We start from the raw sequence: 19,176 nt of genomic DNA on the forward strand, positions 1-19,176 counted from the left end.
ACCGCTCTGCATCTGCTGACTGGGCTGCTTTGGCTGAGAAACCCTCTTTGTGTGTGTGTGTGTGTGTGTGTGTGTGTGTGTGCATTCTGTGTTTACCTGTCGCTCTCAGTTACCAACCGTCAGCTGCTATGGTGTGATAGCAGTTGCTCGGGGAAGCTGGGAGAAGGTTGCTGTCACAACTTTTCACACAACAGCTCAAACAGTAGATCCCATTTGGGTAACACTTTATTTGGATAGGGTGCATACAGATTGCATTTGTGACAATTGTAACTATTTGGATTTGTTTGTAGATGTTTTTAATTCATAAACCCTTAACCCATACCGTAACCATGATGATTTTGTGCCTGAACCTAACCAAACCTTAACAGTGGTGCAATATCAGTTTCCGAACACACCTACTGTAGAAACTCAAACCATTACTCATTAAGCTTTTCTGCTCTGATTTCCCCTGCTGCATTTTTATGCATAATCGCGTGTCCTTGAGCAATGACACTCGGGTTTCTATTAGCTGCTTCCAGTAGAGCGTCAGACACAGCTATAATACTACTACAGTATAACATTAAGTAGTGATGCAGCACGGCTCTCTCTGCAGGACGTCCCAGCTAAAATGCATGCTTGAGGAATGACATTGCCTTTAAATTAAAGCATACCTCATCATTTCAGTGCTTCATGATGACACTGTACTCTCCAAAGTAGTTGCGAAGATCTGCAGATGCAAGTCCCCATGTTATATAAAACATATATACAACGAAACAGGCTGTGAACAAGTCACTCTAAACCAAAAAGTGTGGACACCTGAAATGTCACAGTCCCTCACTGTGTGTACGAACAAGTACGACAAGTGCAACAGGACAAAGTAGTCAAATAGTTCATCTTTAAACCGTTGTTTACCAAGAAAATAAGAGCTCAGTGACATTTCTGTCAAAATGACTTACCAGAGGAGTAGAAGTGCATCGACACGTGGTTAAACTTGCACCAAAAACACACTTTAATCAATGAGGCGCTGCCTCCTGAGTGTGTACCTGCATATGTTTGTAGAATTCAAAAATTATAAACCAGGGAGCATGTATTTTCTTTTAATTTCAAGCAGTACTCCCCTTTGACAAAGTCCAAAGTTTATCTACTATAGGTCTCTGCTATGACCTTGTCCAAATTAATACAACGCTCTGACAATTTAACATTATTCCTCCTGCAGAACAGCTGCACCGTGCTTTCTACAAACACCTGCTTACCTTATGAAACACCTCAAATATTAAACACCTCTTCACTTACATTTTTATAGATCCTATGAAAAAAAAAGATGAGTTGCAGGACATGCAGCTCGTCACCAGAGGGCAGTGTGGTACTATGTTTTTAACAGGATTACTTTCAAATGTACAGAGCTGCTCGGCATTCACTGCTGCAATTTGGGAGGGTTTACTATGCATGCCATCGCTGCTGCTCCTGTGAGTGTGGCAGGTGAGGAGGCTTTGACCTATAGAGGTGGAGGTGGTCATCAGATAGAGAGAGAGAGAGATAAGAGAGGGAGGAGTGAGAGAGACACAGTTTGCCCCCTTAACCCCTCCTCCCTTTTCCCTCCTACGTGGCTCAAAGTAACACTTCATCAGCGAGAAGTAAATGACTGTCCAGGAGACTAATTCAACTAAAACTGGCTGCGTCCGGTGCCAAGACATGCACTAAACCCAATTAAGAAGGCGTGTGTGTATGTGTGGCCTCAAGAGGTATACTGCTGTCTCATCAGATTGCTCTAATAGAGGCCCCCCCCCCTGCTTTTTCTGTCACCCGTTCTCTCACCTAAACCCACAGCGTCCAGCTCTAATGTGTCAGAGTCGATTTGTGCAAATCGTTATTATTTTAGCAACGATTCTCCGCCGCCCTCGGCCTTTCCCTCTGGACATATTTCGGTACTCACAAGAGGTGAAGGATAGAGAGAGAGCGACAGGTACAGACTGTGAGGAAGATTTTATTTTGGTGTGTATTAATAGAGCAGCATTGAGGCTGGATAGTTAAGGATGTCACAGGGTAGATCGTTCCCGGGATGTACAGTTGCTCATTTTACCAAATTCACCCAAGCAAGGTCAACCATTTCCTGTGTACACAGTATAGGGACAAGGGTTAGGCTGTTCTATTGGTTTGTCGCCAATTTGTGAGCCTCACTGGCCCAAATCCAGTTCCTTACTGCAAGCATATAAAAATGACACCGTGATATTAAGACACGGGACATGTAATATGCGACAGTGACTTTTAAGTAGATGTCTGAGTGTGTTTGCGTAGAGCCTTCAGTGCAGCATGGAGTAAGTAATGAACCACCTCAGTTCATCACCTTCATCACCAGTTTTCCCTTTACAAACAACCCATGATATGGATGGTTCAGGTATGGATCGTATATTACAAGTGGATATTAAAACTTTGAGAGCTTTTCAAAGCTTTTATGCGCAGTGCATAGAATGGAGTCATGTAGTCAGGTCATATTGATAAAAAATATATATATCTAAAACTGTATTCATATTTGGAAAACCCATTTAGTGGCATTACATTATAGGCTATGGCTATAAATATATAAGCAATAACCTTAATAATGTACCCGCTAGTTTCAGGAATACTGCAACATAATGTAGTTTATGAGAGCATGAAAGACAATCATTTTACAAGCACAAAAACACATGTAAAAGTACATGACCGACTAAAAGTCCAATAGTACAGTAACACCAGTAGTAGTGGTAGTTGTAGTATTCTCTTGTAATCATTTTTTCTTCCTGTTAAATCAAAGAATTTAAAAGCAGGGCTGTTTCTGAGACTGAACGCAATCATTTGCCCAAAACAGCCAATGCATCAACTGTATCTATGTTAGTAGCTGGCAATGTATGCACCGACCATGTGTGGGGAAATTGTTTTGCATTTAATCGTGTCTTTCCATTGACTATGCATGCATCACATTCACCCTCTGTCTGATTACACCTCTAAACATAGACACCGGTATTCACATACATGCAGACCCAAGAACAATCCGTCTAGGGCTTTAGCTGACTTGCATGCTAATGAAGCTTTCACACTGGCACAAATCTGGCTCATTCAAAAGTGGGCTACCTCTAACTTTAGCCTCGGGCTTGCTGGCACTGCTCTGGAGCTGCATTAGCCCAAAGTTTGCAGGGTTATCCCCTGAAAGTCTATCAACACAGAGCTAAAAGGTGCCAGTGTGAAACAGGGCTGAATTAACGAGAACGCAAACATTAGTAGCATGTTCCAATGGACATTTAACACAAATCTCTTGAGTGCAATGCGAACTCATAAGTTGGACCCTGGACTAAGAGTGGGTGTTCTCACCTGTTGGGCTTGGGGAACAAGATGGAGGAGTCAGGCTTGCGGATGAAGTATTCATCAGCCACTTTGCTGATGGTGACAATCCTTTTCTCTCGGCGGGGCAGGGTCTCCAGGGACAGGGGGGTCTCTACTTTTGGCCGCAGCATGCCAAGGTAAGGAGGCAGCATGTGGATGAAGATCTGAGAGGAAATGAGAGATGAAAAGCAGAGAGAGTTACCTCCGCAGCCACAGTTCATACAAAATCACAAATCTCAACATACCGTTTATTTCTTTGACTCGAAAACCACATTGGTTATTTAATTGTATTTCCTCTTTCAGTCAGAAGCTTGTTGGCTCTCTTAGACCTCCATCATCTCCCCTGGTAATAAAAAATGAATTTATTTGGATTCCTGTTTCATGATTTATGGATAGGCTGAAATGTACTTGCCCTGTATTTGCCAATTAAGGCTGAGAAATGATTCAAAATGTTGAATTTAGCAGTGAGATAACCTTTGAGAACAGTTGCTGCTGAATGATGTGGGTGGAGAAACCAAATGGGTAATGCTTTCCAATTCCTCAACGTCTACTCTCAAGGTGTCCTTGGGTGAAAAACATAAAGTCTGGATGCTCCAGTGGAGCTCTTAAGTAAAGAACTATACTTGTGTTGGGCAATGCCCAAATGTGTGTAATTAAACAGAAATAAATGTTTGATGAAACCTGGGAAAAAAACGATATCTTCATATATAACCATCAGTTGGTACTTCTTGGCTGTCAGACTTGGAGCTGCCTTTCAGAAGAATACCAGAGGAATTTGTCTTGAAGATAAAACAGCAAATAATTGAGCCAAATGTTAGTAATAATCAATATCATAAATGCTGTTTGCCTCTGTAAATGGCTTTTTTTATCTGCACTTTGAGGTGCTTGAATATCTTTCTTTTGAAATGAGTCTTGGCTTGCCTGTATTGACAGATGGATGTCAATAATAGTCCACTGGCAAGGTTCACATTGTACAGCAGCTACAATGGAGAATGGAACGTGAGGTGAAGTGGCTCGACCGGTATTGTAGTTTCAAAGAAAAAAAGGTGACGTTGCTTCATTCAGAATCAAATACGCTCATGTCGTTATGTGATCTCCTCTGGCCTTTCGGTCTACTCTCCCCTGTTTCCCAGAACACTACAACACCTGCCATATTTCACATAGTCTGCTCTGTCTGCTCTGACAACAGACCAGTGAGTCACAAACGGTGACGTGATCACAGCAAAGAGCAACCAAACTGGCCAATCAGAAGGAGACAGAGTCTTTTCCTATCGAAGTTAGATTCTTGGAAGTTTGAGGGAAGAGGGGCATGCTGGGGAAAAACAGACAATCGGATTAAATGATTATGTAAGTGAATAAAATACAAAACTTTGGCTCCTGGCTATGGTCCATGGTGCAATAAAAATTATATAGTGCTTTAGCTGGAGGTAAAACCCTGCAGGTGTCATTCTACCCACGTTCTGAGCGGCCACACAAGTTCATCTGATTAATTATTGGTTAGCCAAACTACTTTCCACATTATTGCCTGAGCTCTGGAATATTAAAAAGTAACGCACAAAACAGTAAAACACAAAATCAACCCTCACAAATGAAAACAGCATTAAGCATAAAAACTGCACTGTGTCCCACATTTCCAGCCTTTGCTGGTTTTAACGTGCACCTGAATCCATTTTTATCACTGACCCCATGTGACAGCTGTTATGTTTCCCACAGCTTGGCACATCATGAGCCGTGAATATAAGAGAGAAAACTGCACCCAAGAGAGGTCCACTTCATCTACAAAGACCTTATATAAGAATGGCTGCCTCAGTAACTCAGCTAGTACTGCTTCTCTGTCTAAGTGGGACTCTGGCAGACCAGAGCTTCACAAGCAGTGACGCGATCACAGCCCAAGAAAGCATCCGACGCGACATCAAGGCAGAGCTCAAGGAGCTCAGAGACATGGTGGTTCAGCAGAACGAGGAGCTGAAAGCTACCAAGGCTGCACTTGACATCCAGAGGATGCTGGTGGGCGACCTGAGGAGAGAGAACTCAGCCCTGGGAGCGTCACAGCGTGCAACAACCATTCGACTTGAGCGACTGGAGAAAGAAAATAAGATGCTGAAGAAAAATGTGGAGATGGAAAACAAAGAAAAAGCAACAGAGATTATGCCTGCCCAGGGTCTGAACACTTTGGGGACCAAAGTGGCATTTTCTGTTGCTTTAGACTGCCCTGGTGGACTTACATATGGACCATTTGACGAACTTACAAAAGTCATTTTCAAATGGGTGTCTACCAATATTGGCAATGCCTACAACCCGGCTACTGGCACCTTCACTGTACCTGTTCGAGGAGTCTATTACTTTAGGTTCAGTGGTGTAGATGACCGTGCTAACATGTGGATGGGTGTTTTCTTGTATAAGAATGATCAGTCTGTCAAGTACAAGCAATTACAAAATGGGGATGGACATTTGAATTTGTCCTTTACAGTGATTCTGCAGCTGGAGAGGGGAGATGTTATTGACGCCCGCATATTTCCTGGCACTAGATTTGCCGCGGCGGCATCAGGGGATATCAATCTCTCTGGCTTCCTGCTGTTTTCTCTGTAAGTGCTTCGAGGTGAAGAATGTTTCGTGAAGAAGACCACAGCACAACCTTCACTGTGCACCATGTTTTTAGACTCAAATATGTCTCAAAATGTTGGACTTTTTCCTTTGCTTACATAAAATTTCTGCTCATTGGCATGGCAGTAAAGATTCATTTGAAAAATGGCAGGGCTAAATGCCCAGCTTGGAAGTGGTGCCATTACAGCATAATAACTGTAATAAAGGAATACTTATGAAAGGAAAGTCAATATTTTCCTCCTTTTTTAAGAATATAATTATTGTATTAGTAGTGTGGATAGATGCCATGTTGTCACTGATGATTTATATTTACTTAGAATGAGATCATTTGGATTTTGTAATTCATAACACACCTCATAAACTGCTTTGCTGCAAACAGTACACATTAAAGTGTGCATGCTATTTCTTTTTGGTCTTTGATTTAAAGCTTCATTAATTGATTATTTTTTGCCACTTGTGGGTGGAAGAACAATACGGTAACATACAGCTCATGTTGTTATTGCAAACAGTTGCCTCTAGACACAGAGCAACATTAGCATTCATTTGGAGTCGTGTTTTTAACTTTTATTTGGGCTTCACCAACTCCTGAAAGACACACAGATACTCTCTAGAGCTAAGGTGATAATTCTCTGTGGGAGTAATCCCTTTCTCTTTTCACGTTGTCATTTCATCCACTGTTCGTATAAAGATAATGATTAATTCAGCTTTTAAAAAAATAGCACTGTATTACACAGAGTTCTGGAGAATTATATAAATACATACCTGAACGTCCATGAAATTCCCACTACTAATGTCCTAAGCACTAATCTTCCCTTTCCACATTAGATGACACTGATGGTCGGAAGAGAAGACATGAACAGAAGCAGAACCTATAATTTCTCCATCAATCCAATACCAAGCAGCTCAGTTCCATTAAGCCATGTAAATTACCTGTGTATGAGCCACTCTGAGGTGAGTGCTCCCTGAGAGCATGACAGAACTTGGTACAGAGTATAGAGCTGCTGCCCGGGCTTGTAATTAGCTTCACATAATGTACAGTGAGGGCAACAGCCACTGATGGAGGTTAATGGTTTAACATGTTCAGGGTGTTGAGGACTGTGCGGACTTAATCCCACAGTCTGCATGAACATAAACTACAAATGCCTCCATCAAACCAAATTATTGCCAAAAATTAACATTACATGAATTAATTAATTTAAGGCCGCAATTTACTATATTGATGGAGGCGTTGCTTGCCCACATGGATTTAATTTAATTCATTTTTTTGTAATTTCACGCCCTCATTTTCATGTGCACATTGACTTGTGCTCATTAAGGTTAATAAAATGTGTCAATGGCTGTACAGCGTTTCCATCACTAATTTGCTATTATAATTAATTGAATTAGCTTGAATGTATTCATGTATTCATGATATTTAATTAGCTTAAAGGTCCCACATTGCCGAAAGTGACTTTTCCTTTTTCTAATATTATCATAAAGCAGGTCTAGGTGCTGTAGAAATACTGTGAAAACTATCTATCCGGAGAGGAATACAAACAGTCCATATTCAGAAACTGTACATTTGAATAAGCTCTCTGGACTTCCATAAAGTTATGATGTCACAACCCTACAGCCACGCCCCCAGCATGAGAGGCTTATTAATATTAATTAGACAAAAATACAACATAAAGTGTCCTGCTCATGCTCTAACTCCAGAATAATACTAATGTAATGTAACTAATGTAATACTATATTGAGATGTTATTTGTACCATAAATCTCTTATGGATATCAAATCTTCAGCTGAAAAACACTAGAAAAGTATAAAACATGTGACCTTTAATTAGTTACTGACTAGTTTTAATTTTGTTGTTAAATAAATATATGGTTAGGTGAACAGAGATTTTAAATGTAATATTGTATATAAACTCTTATGTGTCTGTGCCCAACTCAGAAATGCATCTTACGTTCTTATTAATATGCCACGTGTTTGCTGTTTGACGTTATATTTGCAGATGTTTTATATCTGCACACGGGAGCAGGTTGCACACAGGAATAAATATTGTTCGACTGCCTCCCTCATCTTTGTGATACAGTGGTCGGTATCCTGCTAAAGCCTCTAACAAGAGAAAAAAAAAAACTTTTTTTTATTATTCTACCAGACTGCTCTGAAATATGGCAGGTAAACAGGGGAATGACAGATCTATGGAGAAAAAGAGCAACATTTCTGCAGTTTTTTGCAGAACCAGAGACTCTAAAGAAATCAATAGAGCCAAACAAACAATATAAATCTGTAACCAAGCTACGTGTTTGTTATTATTTTATATTTTCGCCCATGGAGGCAGGGACCTCACCTTGCGGACCCACATGGGCATCTGGTGGGTGTTGGGTGAGCGGTGGTGCAGGTTAAGGACGACCACACTAAGGATGACAGAAAACGTCACCAGGATCATGGTGAACATGATGTAGTTGACGATGATGGGGACACCCAGTGATGTCTCTGGGATCTTATCAGCCAACAGCAGCAGGAACACAGTGAGGGTGAGCAACACATTGATCGATAGACCCATCTTCTCTCCTGGTAGGGCAAAGAAAGAGGATCTGACATCAGCTTATATCAGTTAATTTTTATGGAAGTTGGAGTTCAATTCAATTCACCGCTGTGGACAAGAGTAATAATTACAGTGTGTTATGACTCATCTAGTTTTACCAGGACAAGGTTTGTTCCTCCTTCAGCTGAGTGAGTTCTACTACTTTAACAGCAGCTGGATCAGTAATGACTCTAATGGAAAATTCATCTCCCATTCTAAGTGAAGCTGATTGGCCAATAGAGCGAGGCCTCCCAGGTGCATTCATTGGTCACTTACAAACTGTGTTTACGTGAGATTGGTTAGAGTTGGTAGGTAATGAGAAATTGATGTGCATTACGGCACCGCATGCTCCCTTAGAGAGTAACTGTCAAAGCTGAGGCGTTTCCCTTCAACACACCGCATCAGCAAACAGTTCAGTGTGTCAGAGTCTTGGTTGACAGGTGAAGTACAGTGTAATGTTGTAACAGAATTTTTTTTTTAATGCAATGTCCTTGACTTGTATGTGTGTCGGGGGAGGATTGTACTTTATGAGCATGCATGTACTGTATGTCTGTGCAGACCTTGAGAAGTCCCACAAGCAGGGCGTGAAAGATTAAAAATAAAACATGAGCAGGAAAAGTAGGAAGCTTTTATGCACAGACCTGCCACCTTCAGGGGCATGGACAGGATTTTAGCAATTCTGATGTCGTGAATCCAAATTCCCCCTGAGCTACATCACACGTTTTTGACGAGGCACCAAAAAGACTGTAAAAATCATTCAGACCGGTTAAATCTGGGGCAACTGAATCTCTCATCCAACGAATCAATAAAGAACTAAGTGGAAACAATGGCCTGGTTAATGATCCCACCATGCTAAAAAACTGAGTTTCTTTCAGAACTGAGGAAGCCTCTTGTATGAAAGGTGAAATGTGTTTACAGATCTTCAAACATGTCCCTAATGTAACCCTTCTCAAACAAAGCTGACCTGGACGACTGAGAACCGTCACAGACCTTTTTGTCTATTTTTATTGTTTTTGTTCTTTTAACTATTTAATTCTACATAATGATCAAAATGTTCTTTCAGAAGGAGAAATGTTCATTTATTTCTGGTGCTTAATGTGGTGCAAAATATGCAATATGGGCAACATGTCAACAATATTAACATCAGCTTTAAAACAAGTGTAATTTGTGTGAAACTAAAAAAAACAAAAAACTCCTCCTTATGTCATTAAAATTCCCGAGAACAATTCCTACTAGCTTCAGGCTACAGCGTTTATATGTGTCCTTTTCTTATGAGCTTAAATGACTCTTCACACATCATCATGCAGTGTGTTGATGAAGGATTCACTCCCCAGGAAGAAATGGCTCAACAGAGGCAAAAGAGTAGTGACCACCTCTTTGCTGTTCAGATGTTTATATTTCAACAGTGTGTTATGGTCACTGTTACATCAACGCCTTTACAGGTGAATGTGGAAATATTAACATGTACTATTATGACCTGTGTTGCTCCTCTGGCTCTGTGGGCCCCTGTGGCTTCTAGGACCGCCTCCTCCATTAGTGGATCAGGAACAGGATTAGTCCATGGCTTTCTTGTACAGTGTTGTCAGCAAGGTTGTGGTTCTGTTGTTAACTTTCAGATCAGTTTTAAATTATAAATAAGTTCTTCACTCAGTGGAGACTCTGTAGGTTTCTCTTTTATCCTCATTCCTGTGTAGTTCATTTCTTACTTGGTGGTTCATTTAGTATCTCGGTTGTATTTCAGGCCTGAGCTCTCCCTGAGGTACAACTTAAGCTTCCGCATTTGACTCCTCATATCCGTCATCTCGTTTTATGTTACTCCCTTGTTCCTGAGATCAACTTAAAACAGTCTCGATGTGTTATGAGATTTAGGCAGAACTCTTACTGCAGAAAGTGCTGTGAATATGTCCATCTGGTTACCTCACCTAGTATGAAGTCAGAATCTTAATAATAATAGAACACATTTTAATTTAAGATTGAGTTTTCAGTCAAAGGCATTAATATGTTTTTCCCCTATGTCAATTGTCAGCTCTTACAGTGACCGGGATCTGGTATTTATTGTACAACATGCTGCAGTGCGGCGGTGAACAACTACACACTCTGTCCCTGATGAATCCATGTAAACAAGTCTATTACAGAAATCGTGTTTGAACCATGTGAGTGTTGTGAACAAAATACATGAATCTTAAGCTGATTACTATTTTCATTTTGGAGGTTATTGATTCAGCAGTGCTTTATTGGAAACAACTATCTAATCTGAAATTGAATCCCTTTGTGCCAGTAATTGGACAAATGTGTGATTGCCCAATTCAAGCAGACCACACAAACACAATTAGGAAATGGTATTAACAGTTTTAGAGAGGGACGATAAGGCAGAGTCCAAATGAAACTACATCAGGGTAGATACTGTATCTTTTTCTCTAGCTCACAGTAAACTGGTTTGTATTGTTTGTATACCTGCATCAGGAGGCAGGTAGAAGTTAAAGATGGCGATGATGGTGATGAGGATGCAGGGGAGGATGATGTTCAACACGTAGTACAGAGGCTTCCGCTCGATGATCAGGTAGAAGGTCATGTCCTCGTACTTATCGTCATTCATGTTCTTCCTGCTCGGCCTGTGTCTGATGTGCCACTCGCCTCCCTCTGGAAGAACATTCACATTTTAAGAATTTAGAAAAAAGTGGACTTTAGCAACACAAACAACAAATCTGCTTAAAGAAGAGGGTCCAGGCAAAAGTGCAAACAAGTCAAAACATTCCTGTGACTGTGGTTCAGATATTAAGCAGAAGCAAGCAGAGCAGGAGTGCCTCATGAGAGCAAATTAAAGAGTGGTGAAGTCATTCACTGTATCGTGCAAAGGAATTTATCCTCTCTAACTACTACTACTACTGCAGCCTTTAATGAATCCCTAATATCTTTGACTTCCTCTAAACTGAAACTGCTTCAATATTGAATTCTACTGCAGGTTTTTTTTACTTATTCACTTAAAATAAGTGTTTTCTCATCAGACTTCCCTTCCTTCCCAAAATCCCACTATTCCCAATACTGCTCCATTCATCTGTCCGTCCATCCATTCATCTATCCATCCATCTGTCTCCCAACATAGTCTCACCACTGAAAGCTTCGTCCAGTTGGATCTCCTTGATCTCGTTGCCTCTTGAGTCCAGCGCGTACTGTATGTCGATTTCCGATGAGTCGTACGTGTACGAGCGGAACTGCATGGTGCAGTTCTGCCAGTCAAACGGGAAATATGTTACCTAGACAGAAACAGGAATGTTAGAGGAGTCGGAGAGGAGGAAGAGGACAAGTATTGGGAAGCACAAAAATAGTTCAAGTCTGGGTATGTGTCAATGTTCACCTTAACTCCACAAGAGCTGTAATAGAGTGCAGGGGGAGTCCAGGTCACTCTGCCATTATTATAAACCTGAACATGGACATGCAGGGCCACATCGAACGTCCCGTCATTACTGCAAACAGAGATGTAGATCAAATATGAGTTTTTTCCTCTTTACTGGCATTCCTAAAGAGGTTACGGATTGTTTTTTGCTTTTCTTCACTTTGTATTGTGCGTGACATACAAATCTTTAGTAAATCAATGCCTTACTGCTAAATATAACAATACAGTAGTTTAGACTGGGATGAAAAACTGACTAAACGACATGTTAGTGGAGGGTTTTTGTACACTGGACCCATCTAGTGCTTACTACCAGACCTGACTAACTCACTGAATTGGAGTTCTTTCTGTTCGAGTTTGCATGTAGCTATAACAGAATCATTTTCTAAAGAGTGTATCAGTGTTGTAGACCACTTTTTGAAGGTCTTGTTTTGTCTCAGTCTCGAACGAAGATGACAGCTCTCAGCCTTCCTCACCCTCCTTCACACACACTATACTAAGAGTGGAAGACAGGAGGAGAAGAAGCCATGGCTGTCTGGGAGGAGATGTCAGCCAAATCTTCTGTAATAAAATTTGGCTCCCTTAACCACAAAAAGTTCATCTGCAAAACAGTCCAAACAGTCCAAAAGAAAAAAATCTGCACTGCAACACTTACTGAGATGTCAGGGACCATGCCTAACCCAAACAGATTAGCTTAGCTACTTAAGTTGGCTATACATTGCCTGGTCTTAGTTTGGACTTGTTCTCAAGCTCTTAAAATCTTGGTCTTGTCTTGGTCTCGATACACTCTAGTCTTGTCTTGGTCTTTGTTTAGGTGAGCTTGGCTACAACGTGAGGGTGTTTCACTACCTTCCACCACCATCAAAGAAAAGATGAATTTGAGTATTTCGTTGTGGGAACAGTAATAGCACAGTAGAGTCATTTCGGTTTCCTCACATTTCAATTCTGACCCTCGAAACAATGCCGGTAGTAGCAAGATATTTCGCAAAACCTTCTGGATGTACAAAGCATCTGACATTAACACCAGAAAATGCTGTTTGCATGACCGCAATGTGTCTCCTTAACCTTAACCAAACTGACTTAGCTCCTGTATTGAACTAAGTATCGTGAATCTTGGTCATGTGAGTGCGGATACTGGTTACTTTGAAGAACCATAGCAAACAATCTATTGTATATAGGTCTTGGGTATAAAGGTAAGGGCGATTAGCGTACCCAGTCCTTTAGTGACATTGCTTTGAGAGACATAGTTGTGACAGTGTCGGTGAGTAATCTTTATTTTTCTCTACAACATTAGACATTAAGCCAGTATCAGTAGATATTATGATGCTGACTCTGCTGCACATATCACGTAAAAAGCAGCACTACAGGTTTGAATCTCGCCTGAGGCAAGATGTCATCCCACATCCTCTCGCTCAACCTTTCCGTCTCTTTGTTCTTTGCAGTAAAGTATAAGGGTGAAGCTCTGGTCAGAGTGACCAGGTAACATCTAAGTAACTATATCGCATATGTCCTTTTATTGCAGTCACGTTGTTCTCTCTCCATTCACTTATTTGACTGCAGTCATACACTACAAGACCACAGTAAAACACTTTAATTGGCATGGATGGAATGGAGGAACTCAGCATTTCACAGGACACTTCTACATTGTACACAACAAAGACATCAAGTCAATTAGGAGCAGATTGAGCCGTCTGTCTGGGTGCTGTGTTTGGTTTTTATGGCTCTCCTAATGTAATCTTGTGTCTATAAAGCAGACCCTCCTAAAAAATCCTGTGAAAGTGCTGCAGCTGCTAAAATGACCAACATACACATTTGTGTTTATGTACACATATGTGTGTATGCGTGTAGTTCCAAGTGAACGCCTCCCGGGCTGAAGTATCTAGGAGTGCCATCATCTCAGTTTTCATGACGCCATGCTGCTTAATTGCCTATAAAGTGTTGATGAATGGAGCAGAGGGGATATTTACAGTGGTGCTAATGGGACTGTGCATGTGTGCGGGGATGTAAGAAAAGTAAAGTATCTAAATTTTCTAATTTTATGCTGTGACATGGAGTTTTTTTTTTTATTATATATGTACTGTGCTGTCCTGTACTGGGTCTTTAACCTAATGTCCACTATGTGCAGCTGGCTGGTGTTCTGGCTTCGTCACGCTACAAACAAATCTGCTGCTAGTACAGTGAGACACTGTACTCTGTGTGCATAAGTAGTCTTACTCAAGGCTCAAGTGTGGCCACTCACTTGTGAATGTTTACAGTTGGCTACATTATTGATAAATGTTATGTTAAACATGATTAATTAATGATGCATTTCATTTGTTACTCAATGTGTGTGCATATAGCTTTAGTTTAGTTTTGTGGCCATCAAATAGAAAACTGAACTGCAAGAGTCACATTTAGGAATGGAGGAACATGCAGCAAAGTCATCATCCGGGGATGTGGCAGTTCATAGGTGGTGCCTGAAGCCAAAGGCCACTAGGACCCCTTTACCAACATTTTCTGTGTTTTGCAAGCAGATTAAAACTTAAACTTAGAACTGGCACCTTGTTCACGATCAATGTAGTGACAGATACTTTGGGACTGTCCTATATTGTCTGTATCTGTATTTTTTGAATAGTGTACATATGCATAGAAGATTTAGAAAGAAAAAAATGCTGCATTCCAAGCACACAGTCTAGAACAAACTTCTCCCTTGGTGTGACAAAGCTGAAACTTCATGCTGCATTTATAGGATTTAAAATGGCACTAGGATTGCATTATTTCCATGAATGTCACTTTTCCTGCCTCAGTATCACTTTGAAAAACAATAAATGATCAGGGATCCTACATATTTAAAGAACATTTGTATTTTTTGGCCTTTTATTGACAGGGTCGGCTGAAGAGTGACAAGAAAAGAAGGGGAAATGACACCCAGCAAAGGGCCATGGGTTGGAATCAAACACAGCCTATGTGGTACACCACTCTAAGTGGTCAGCTATCATGCCACCCCATATTATAATTATAAATGATAAATCAGTGGGACAACTTTGGCCTGCAGGTATCTCTTTGGTATCTCTTTGGGCAGCCCTGGTTTAGATGTAGCCCTGACCACTGGAGGGTTTGTACAGATTTACAATGCTGACTTATCTTCAACATCATCTACTCCCAACTAAAAGAGGAAACGGTCATGAGAATTTATCATGACCTCGAGTAGAGGTGAAGGAGAAAACTCAAAGTTTATAATATAACTAACAGGCCATAACAGGTGTGGTTAGCTAGCTGTACAAGCAGTGGAATGAGCAAGGTGAATCTAAATAGACTGACTCAACAAACAGACAAACATGTCCTCAACTCAGTGTCAGTGGAAGGAAAAAAAAACTAATTATCTGCTTGTCCTCATAAGAAATTTGCCCTATTGTTGCCATTTCTTATTCAACACATCTTTCATGCTTGGAACAGGCACATCAATATGTACTGGAGCATAAACACAAATTGCCCCTCAGGGGCTGAGAAGGAACCATCATAAACAAAAACTAAAAACTCAAATCTGGTCAAAAGTGGCCAAATGGTTTTTCCTCTCAACTCTTTGCTTCTGATTAATTAATGTCAAGTGAGTGCAGCGCTCGTGCTTACTTATTGATGAGGACAATGTCAGGCAGCCAAACCTTCCCCGCGGGGATACGCAACACCTCAATCCCATCATATTGCTTGGGTTTCCATGACAGTCGATAATCTGTCCATTCCTGGTTGAAAAAAAATAAAATAAAAAGAAATGTTTTAAATATGCAGAAATCTGGGAATTACACACAAGTACATGAAAAGGGCTGGGACAAGAGGGAAACTTACAAAAGTAGTCAATTTGTCATTTCATCAGTTTATTTTTCATCTTTGCGCTGCTGTAATTAGATTCCACAGGGACGATTCCTCTGTGCATTTGTCCTTGCAAACAAAACACCATTTGCATAATTTTTCATTTTGCATATGCTCTGTGTTATTATAACTATTCCAAGTGTTCTCGCTTGGTAGGAGAACACTGTACATGAAGGAGGAGGTCTTATGGTAATACACTTATTTTCAGCAGAGCTGGAGTCACGCATGAGTTGGTCAAAATAATGTGAAATAGTAAGAAGGTATACGCTTTGAGTACTGTGTGTTAATGAAGACCAGGAGTTCTTCATGCAGCTTTGTGTTGTAGTAAAGCAAGCTCTCATCCCTCAAACCTGCTGACAGATCATTCATTGTGGGTTGGGAAGGCTTGAAATGTACCCATAAAACTCAAATTTCTATCTCCATGAACATACTTACCAGATTCATGACAACAACTGTGCTCATTTCTTCATTTTTCATATTCTGCAACAAAAAAAGTATGTGTTACTGGTGCTTCTCTTACTGATCAGACACAAAACACTCACAACATGGCATCTTCCAAGTGCACAACGGAAATCCGGTGGTTCTCAGCCTGGGTTTGATGAACTCACCGCCTCTGTTTCAGTGATTTGGGAAATGCAGGGGAAGCTACTCGAAAAAAGATTCAGCTTTACTTTAAAACTTTGGTTTGAAGTTTTCAGAGTCCAAACAGAAGTAAACACAGAAATTAGATTAGGGCGAACTATCAGATTAGAAACTAGCTGCACGCCAATTTGCTAATGTAGAGTGCAACGAGCTTTTTTGTAAAGAGCAAGACAAATCCATCACGACTCTGATGTGCTAGGGATTGTGATTCTTCTCATATGGTAAGCAACAAAGCAATTTAACCTTTTCTGGAATTATCTGTTTACCATACAGGATACCATAAATATGTGACTGCAGCTAGTTTGGTTTGCTGGCAGTTGACGCTGCAAGTACATCCCAGTGCACCTACAATAGTTGCATAATCTATGGCACTACTTTTTGTGGTAACCTTGTGGTTGTATTTTAAAAGAACCCTTTGAACCTTTTTTCAGTAAGCCTGAGTAAGTTTGTGCTGTTCAAAGTTACCATTAGCCCTGGTCAGATGAATAAATCACCTTTTCAGACAGAGAGTATGCAACATTCCGTAGGGCTTTTTTCAGACATGAGAGGACGTTTACAGAAAGAGACAATGCTTGTTCGATATTTGGTAAATGTTGACAGAAAGAGAGACAGCGACAGAGGGAGGAATGGTAAGTTCAACTTTTTATGGCAGCAGGGAGAAAGATTGTTTTCTGTTCCCTCACGAGCTGCATTAGTGATGGATTTTAAATCTTATTTTGCCATTGAAGACTTAATTAATGACCATCATTATCATGGGGGATGGTTGCACCCACTCCGCATGCTAATCCAATGATACAATGTCACATCCATTCCATTATTTGACGTCATTAGGGAGCAAATTCTGCCGCCTGTTTTATAAAGTTTGACATGTACAAGACCTTGAGTAGCAGGAAGTTGAGACTCTCGATTAATTCTAACTATGCTCACATGGTGCATGAACTATTTGCTGGATATTCATTTATTAAACATTTGCCATGGATGAAATTTGTAGAGAGGACGTGCTGGTTGGACTATTGCTCACGCTGCTCCACGAGGGGAAAACGTTCTTATAGACTGATCTGATTGAAGAAGACAACTTAAAATCGTTTTTTTTCAGTATTTCCTAGTTGATTAAACTGATTTTGAGCAGAACATATAAGGATTGCAGTGTTTTCAGAGGGCAGAATAGAACCCACACTTCTCTCTTTCTGCTGCAGGCGTTGCGTTAACTTGATGGCATTCAGTCCAGACTTGTTAAAAGTGATATGGGAACCTTGCTCTGTCCAGCCTAGTAGATTGCAGTCATGACCTTTACATAAAAGCAACCAGGGTGCTTATTCAGACACAAGGCTGACATGTTACAGTACCAGCCACTCAGACTTCCCACCCCCGAGCCGGCTGCCAGCTGGATATACCCATTCATTCCATTCACATAAGCAACGTCCTGTCATGGACCTGTCATGGTATGAATGAATTCTGGGCGGCTGCATCTGTATATTGCCATCAGATTAATGTAAAGGGGTGCACATCTGAAAGGGGAATGTCCCTTTGAATAGTCGTCTAACAAGACCATTCAACATGGCCTTTTGGCTCATGTTTTCTGGGCTTTGTTTAAAATTAGTTTTAAGAATTTGGACTTAATCCAGTCACAATGCATCAACCAAATTACTGTCAGTATTGCTTTGCTGTAGAGGTCCACTGTGTTACGTCCAAAAGCACCATAATGAAACTGACCTGCTGCTTTTTGTAAGTTAGCCTGAGAAATCAGGTTTTTTTTTTTTTTAAGCAAACCATTAACTCTTGACTCTATGATAATTTATCTTGTGTTTTTTGTCATTCCCAATTAATGCACATAGTTTCAGTGCTGCTGTTGGACTGCACTGTACTAGGAGAGTTGGTCCGGCTACATGCTGGAAATACAGCCTCTACTTGTTGATAGTAGCTACAAACCCGGCAGACATCACAGCTGATAGTCATTTGAGACGCCGGCTGGTTTGTCAGCAAAGGACACACGCCAGCTACTTCCAGGACAGAGTTCACGGTGTAGGCTCTGGTAAAGAAGATGCTTGTATGCGTATCCATGTGAGTGTGTATGTGCATGTGCGTGTGTGTGATTGTCTGTCCAGCAAGAAGGTGGAGCTTTCCTGAGCCGGGGCCTGCTATTTAAAACACCGAGAGGAATGTCAGGGAGACAGCTGGGGCATGAACAGGGAGGGGGAAGGTGGGGGTTAGTAGTAGAGTGAGGTTGACTCTCTCCCTCGCACAAGCACAAATTCCTACCTCACCTACCGCTCATACGTCTTGTAACTGTTTGAATTCATCTCAGGAGGGGATTAATAACACTGCTGTTATCCAGCTGACTAGTTCTGGGCAGACGAGAGCTGTGAGAGCTGCGAGTCCAAGTGGGTCAGTTTAAATGATCGTTCTACTCCAGAACTTAAAGGTCTCATGTGACTTCTTCTCCGGAGTCAGACTGACCTTGAGTGGAGGTGTAAGGAGCATGCTTACTGATATACATGTGATGCTGTGTGCGTACGGGTGTGAAAGCAAAGAGAGCCAGTGGGAAATTAAGGAACGGATGAAGCGACTTGGTGTGTGTGTGTGTGTTTGAGTGTGTGTTCTTTGTTACGTCTTTATGCAATCACACAGGCAGAAGCCCGGTCAGTACATGCTGCTAAAACACCATTTCCCAGCAGTGCTTCACCACTCTTTGCTCCATTTGATGGCACAAAGAGTCAGAGCTACTGTTGTGTTCTGTTCCGTCTCAGCAGGCCTGCAAATACAGGATTCAGAGCCAGATGGCTCACAG

At 41.1% G+C, this 19,176-nt stretch overlaps 2 protein-coding genes across 2 annotated transcripts in view; one reads left to right on the top strand and one right to left on the bottom strand.

The window, feature by feature from the left end:
* Positions 1–19,176, bottom strand: part of chrnb1 (cholinergic receptor, nicotinic, beta 1 (muscle)) — a 28,811-nt gene that overhangs the window by 5,526 nt on the left and 4,109 nt on the right. The window contains exons 3-9 of the mRNA XM_010745740.3: positions 16,182–16,226; positions 15,510–15,619; positions 11,865–11,973; positions 11,619–11,763; positions 10,964–11,149; positions 8,273–8,496; positions 3,325–3,500 (exon numbers count right to left, since the gene is read on the bottom strand). Of these exons, the coding sequence (XP_010744042.1) occupies positions 3,325–3,500; positions 8,273–8,496; positions 10,964–11,149; positions 11,619–11,763; positions 11,865–11,973; positions 15,510–15,619; positions 16,182–16,226 (995 nt within the window). The remainder of the gene's footprint in view (positions 1–3,324; positions 3,501–8,272; positions 8,497–10,963; positions 11,150–11,618; positions 11,764–11,864; positions 11,974–15,509; positions 15,620–16,181; positions 16,227–19,176) is intronic.
* On the top strand, positions 5,082–6,306 carry LOC109139514 (complement C1q-like protein 2). Its single transcript, XM_019263408.2, has one exon. It carries the CDS (start codon positions 5,134–5,136, stop codon positions 5,923–5,925), a length of 792 nt encoding a protein of 263 aa, XP_019118953.2. The 5' UTR covers positions 5,082–5,133; the 3' UTR covers positions 5,926–6,306.

The sequence above is a fragment of the Larimichthys crocea genome, chromosome XIV (assembly GCF_000972845.2).
Source record: "Larimichthys crocea isolate SSNF chromosome XIV, L_crocea_2.0, whole genome shotgun sequence".
Lineage (NCBI taxonomy): Eukaryota > Metazoa > Chordata > Actinopteri > Sciaenidae > Larimichthys > Larimichthys crocea.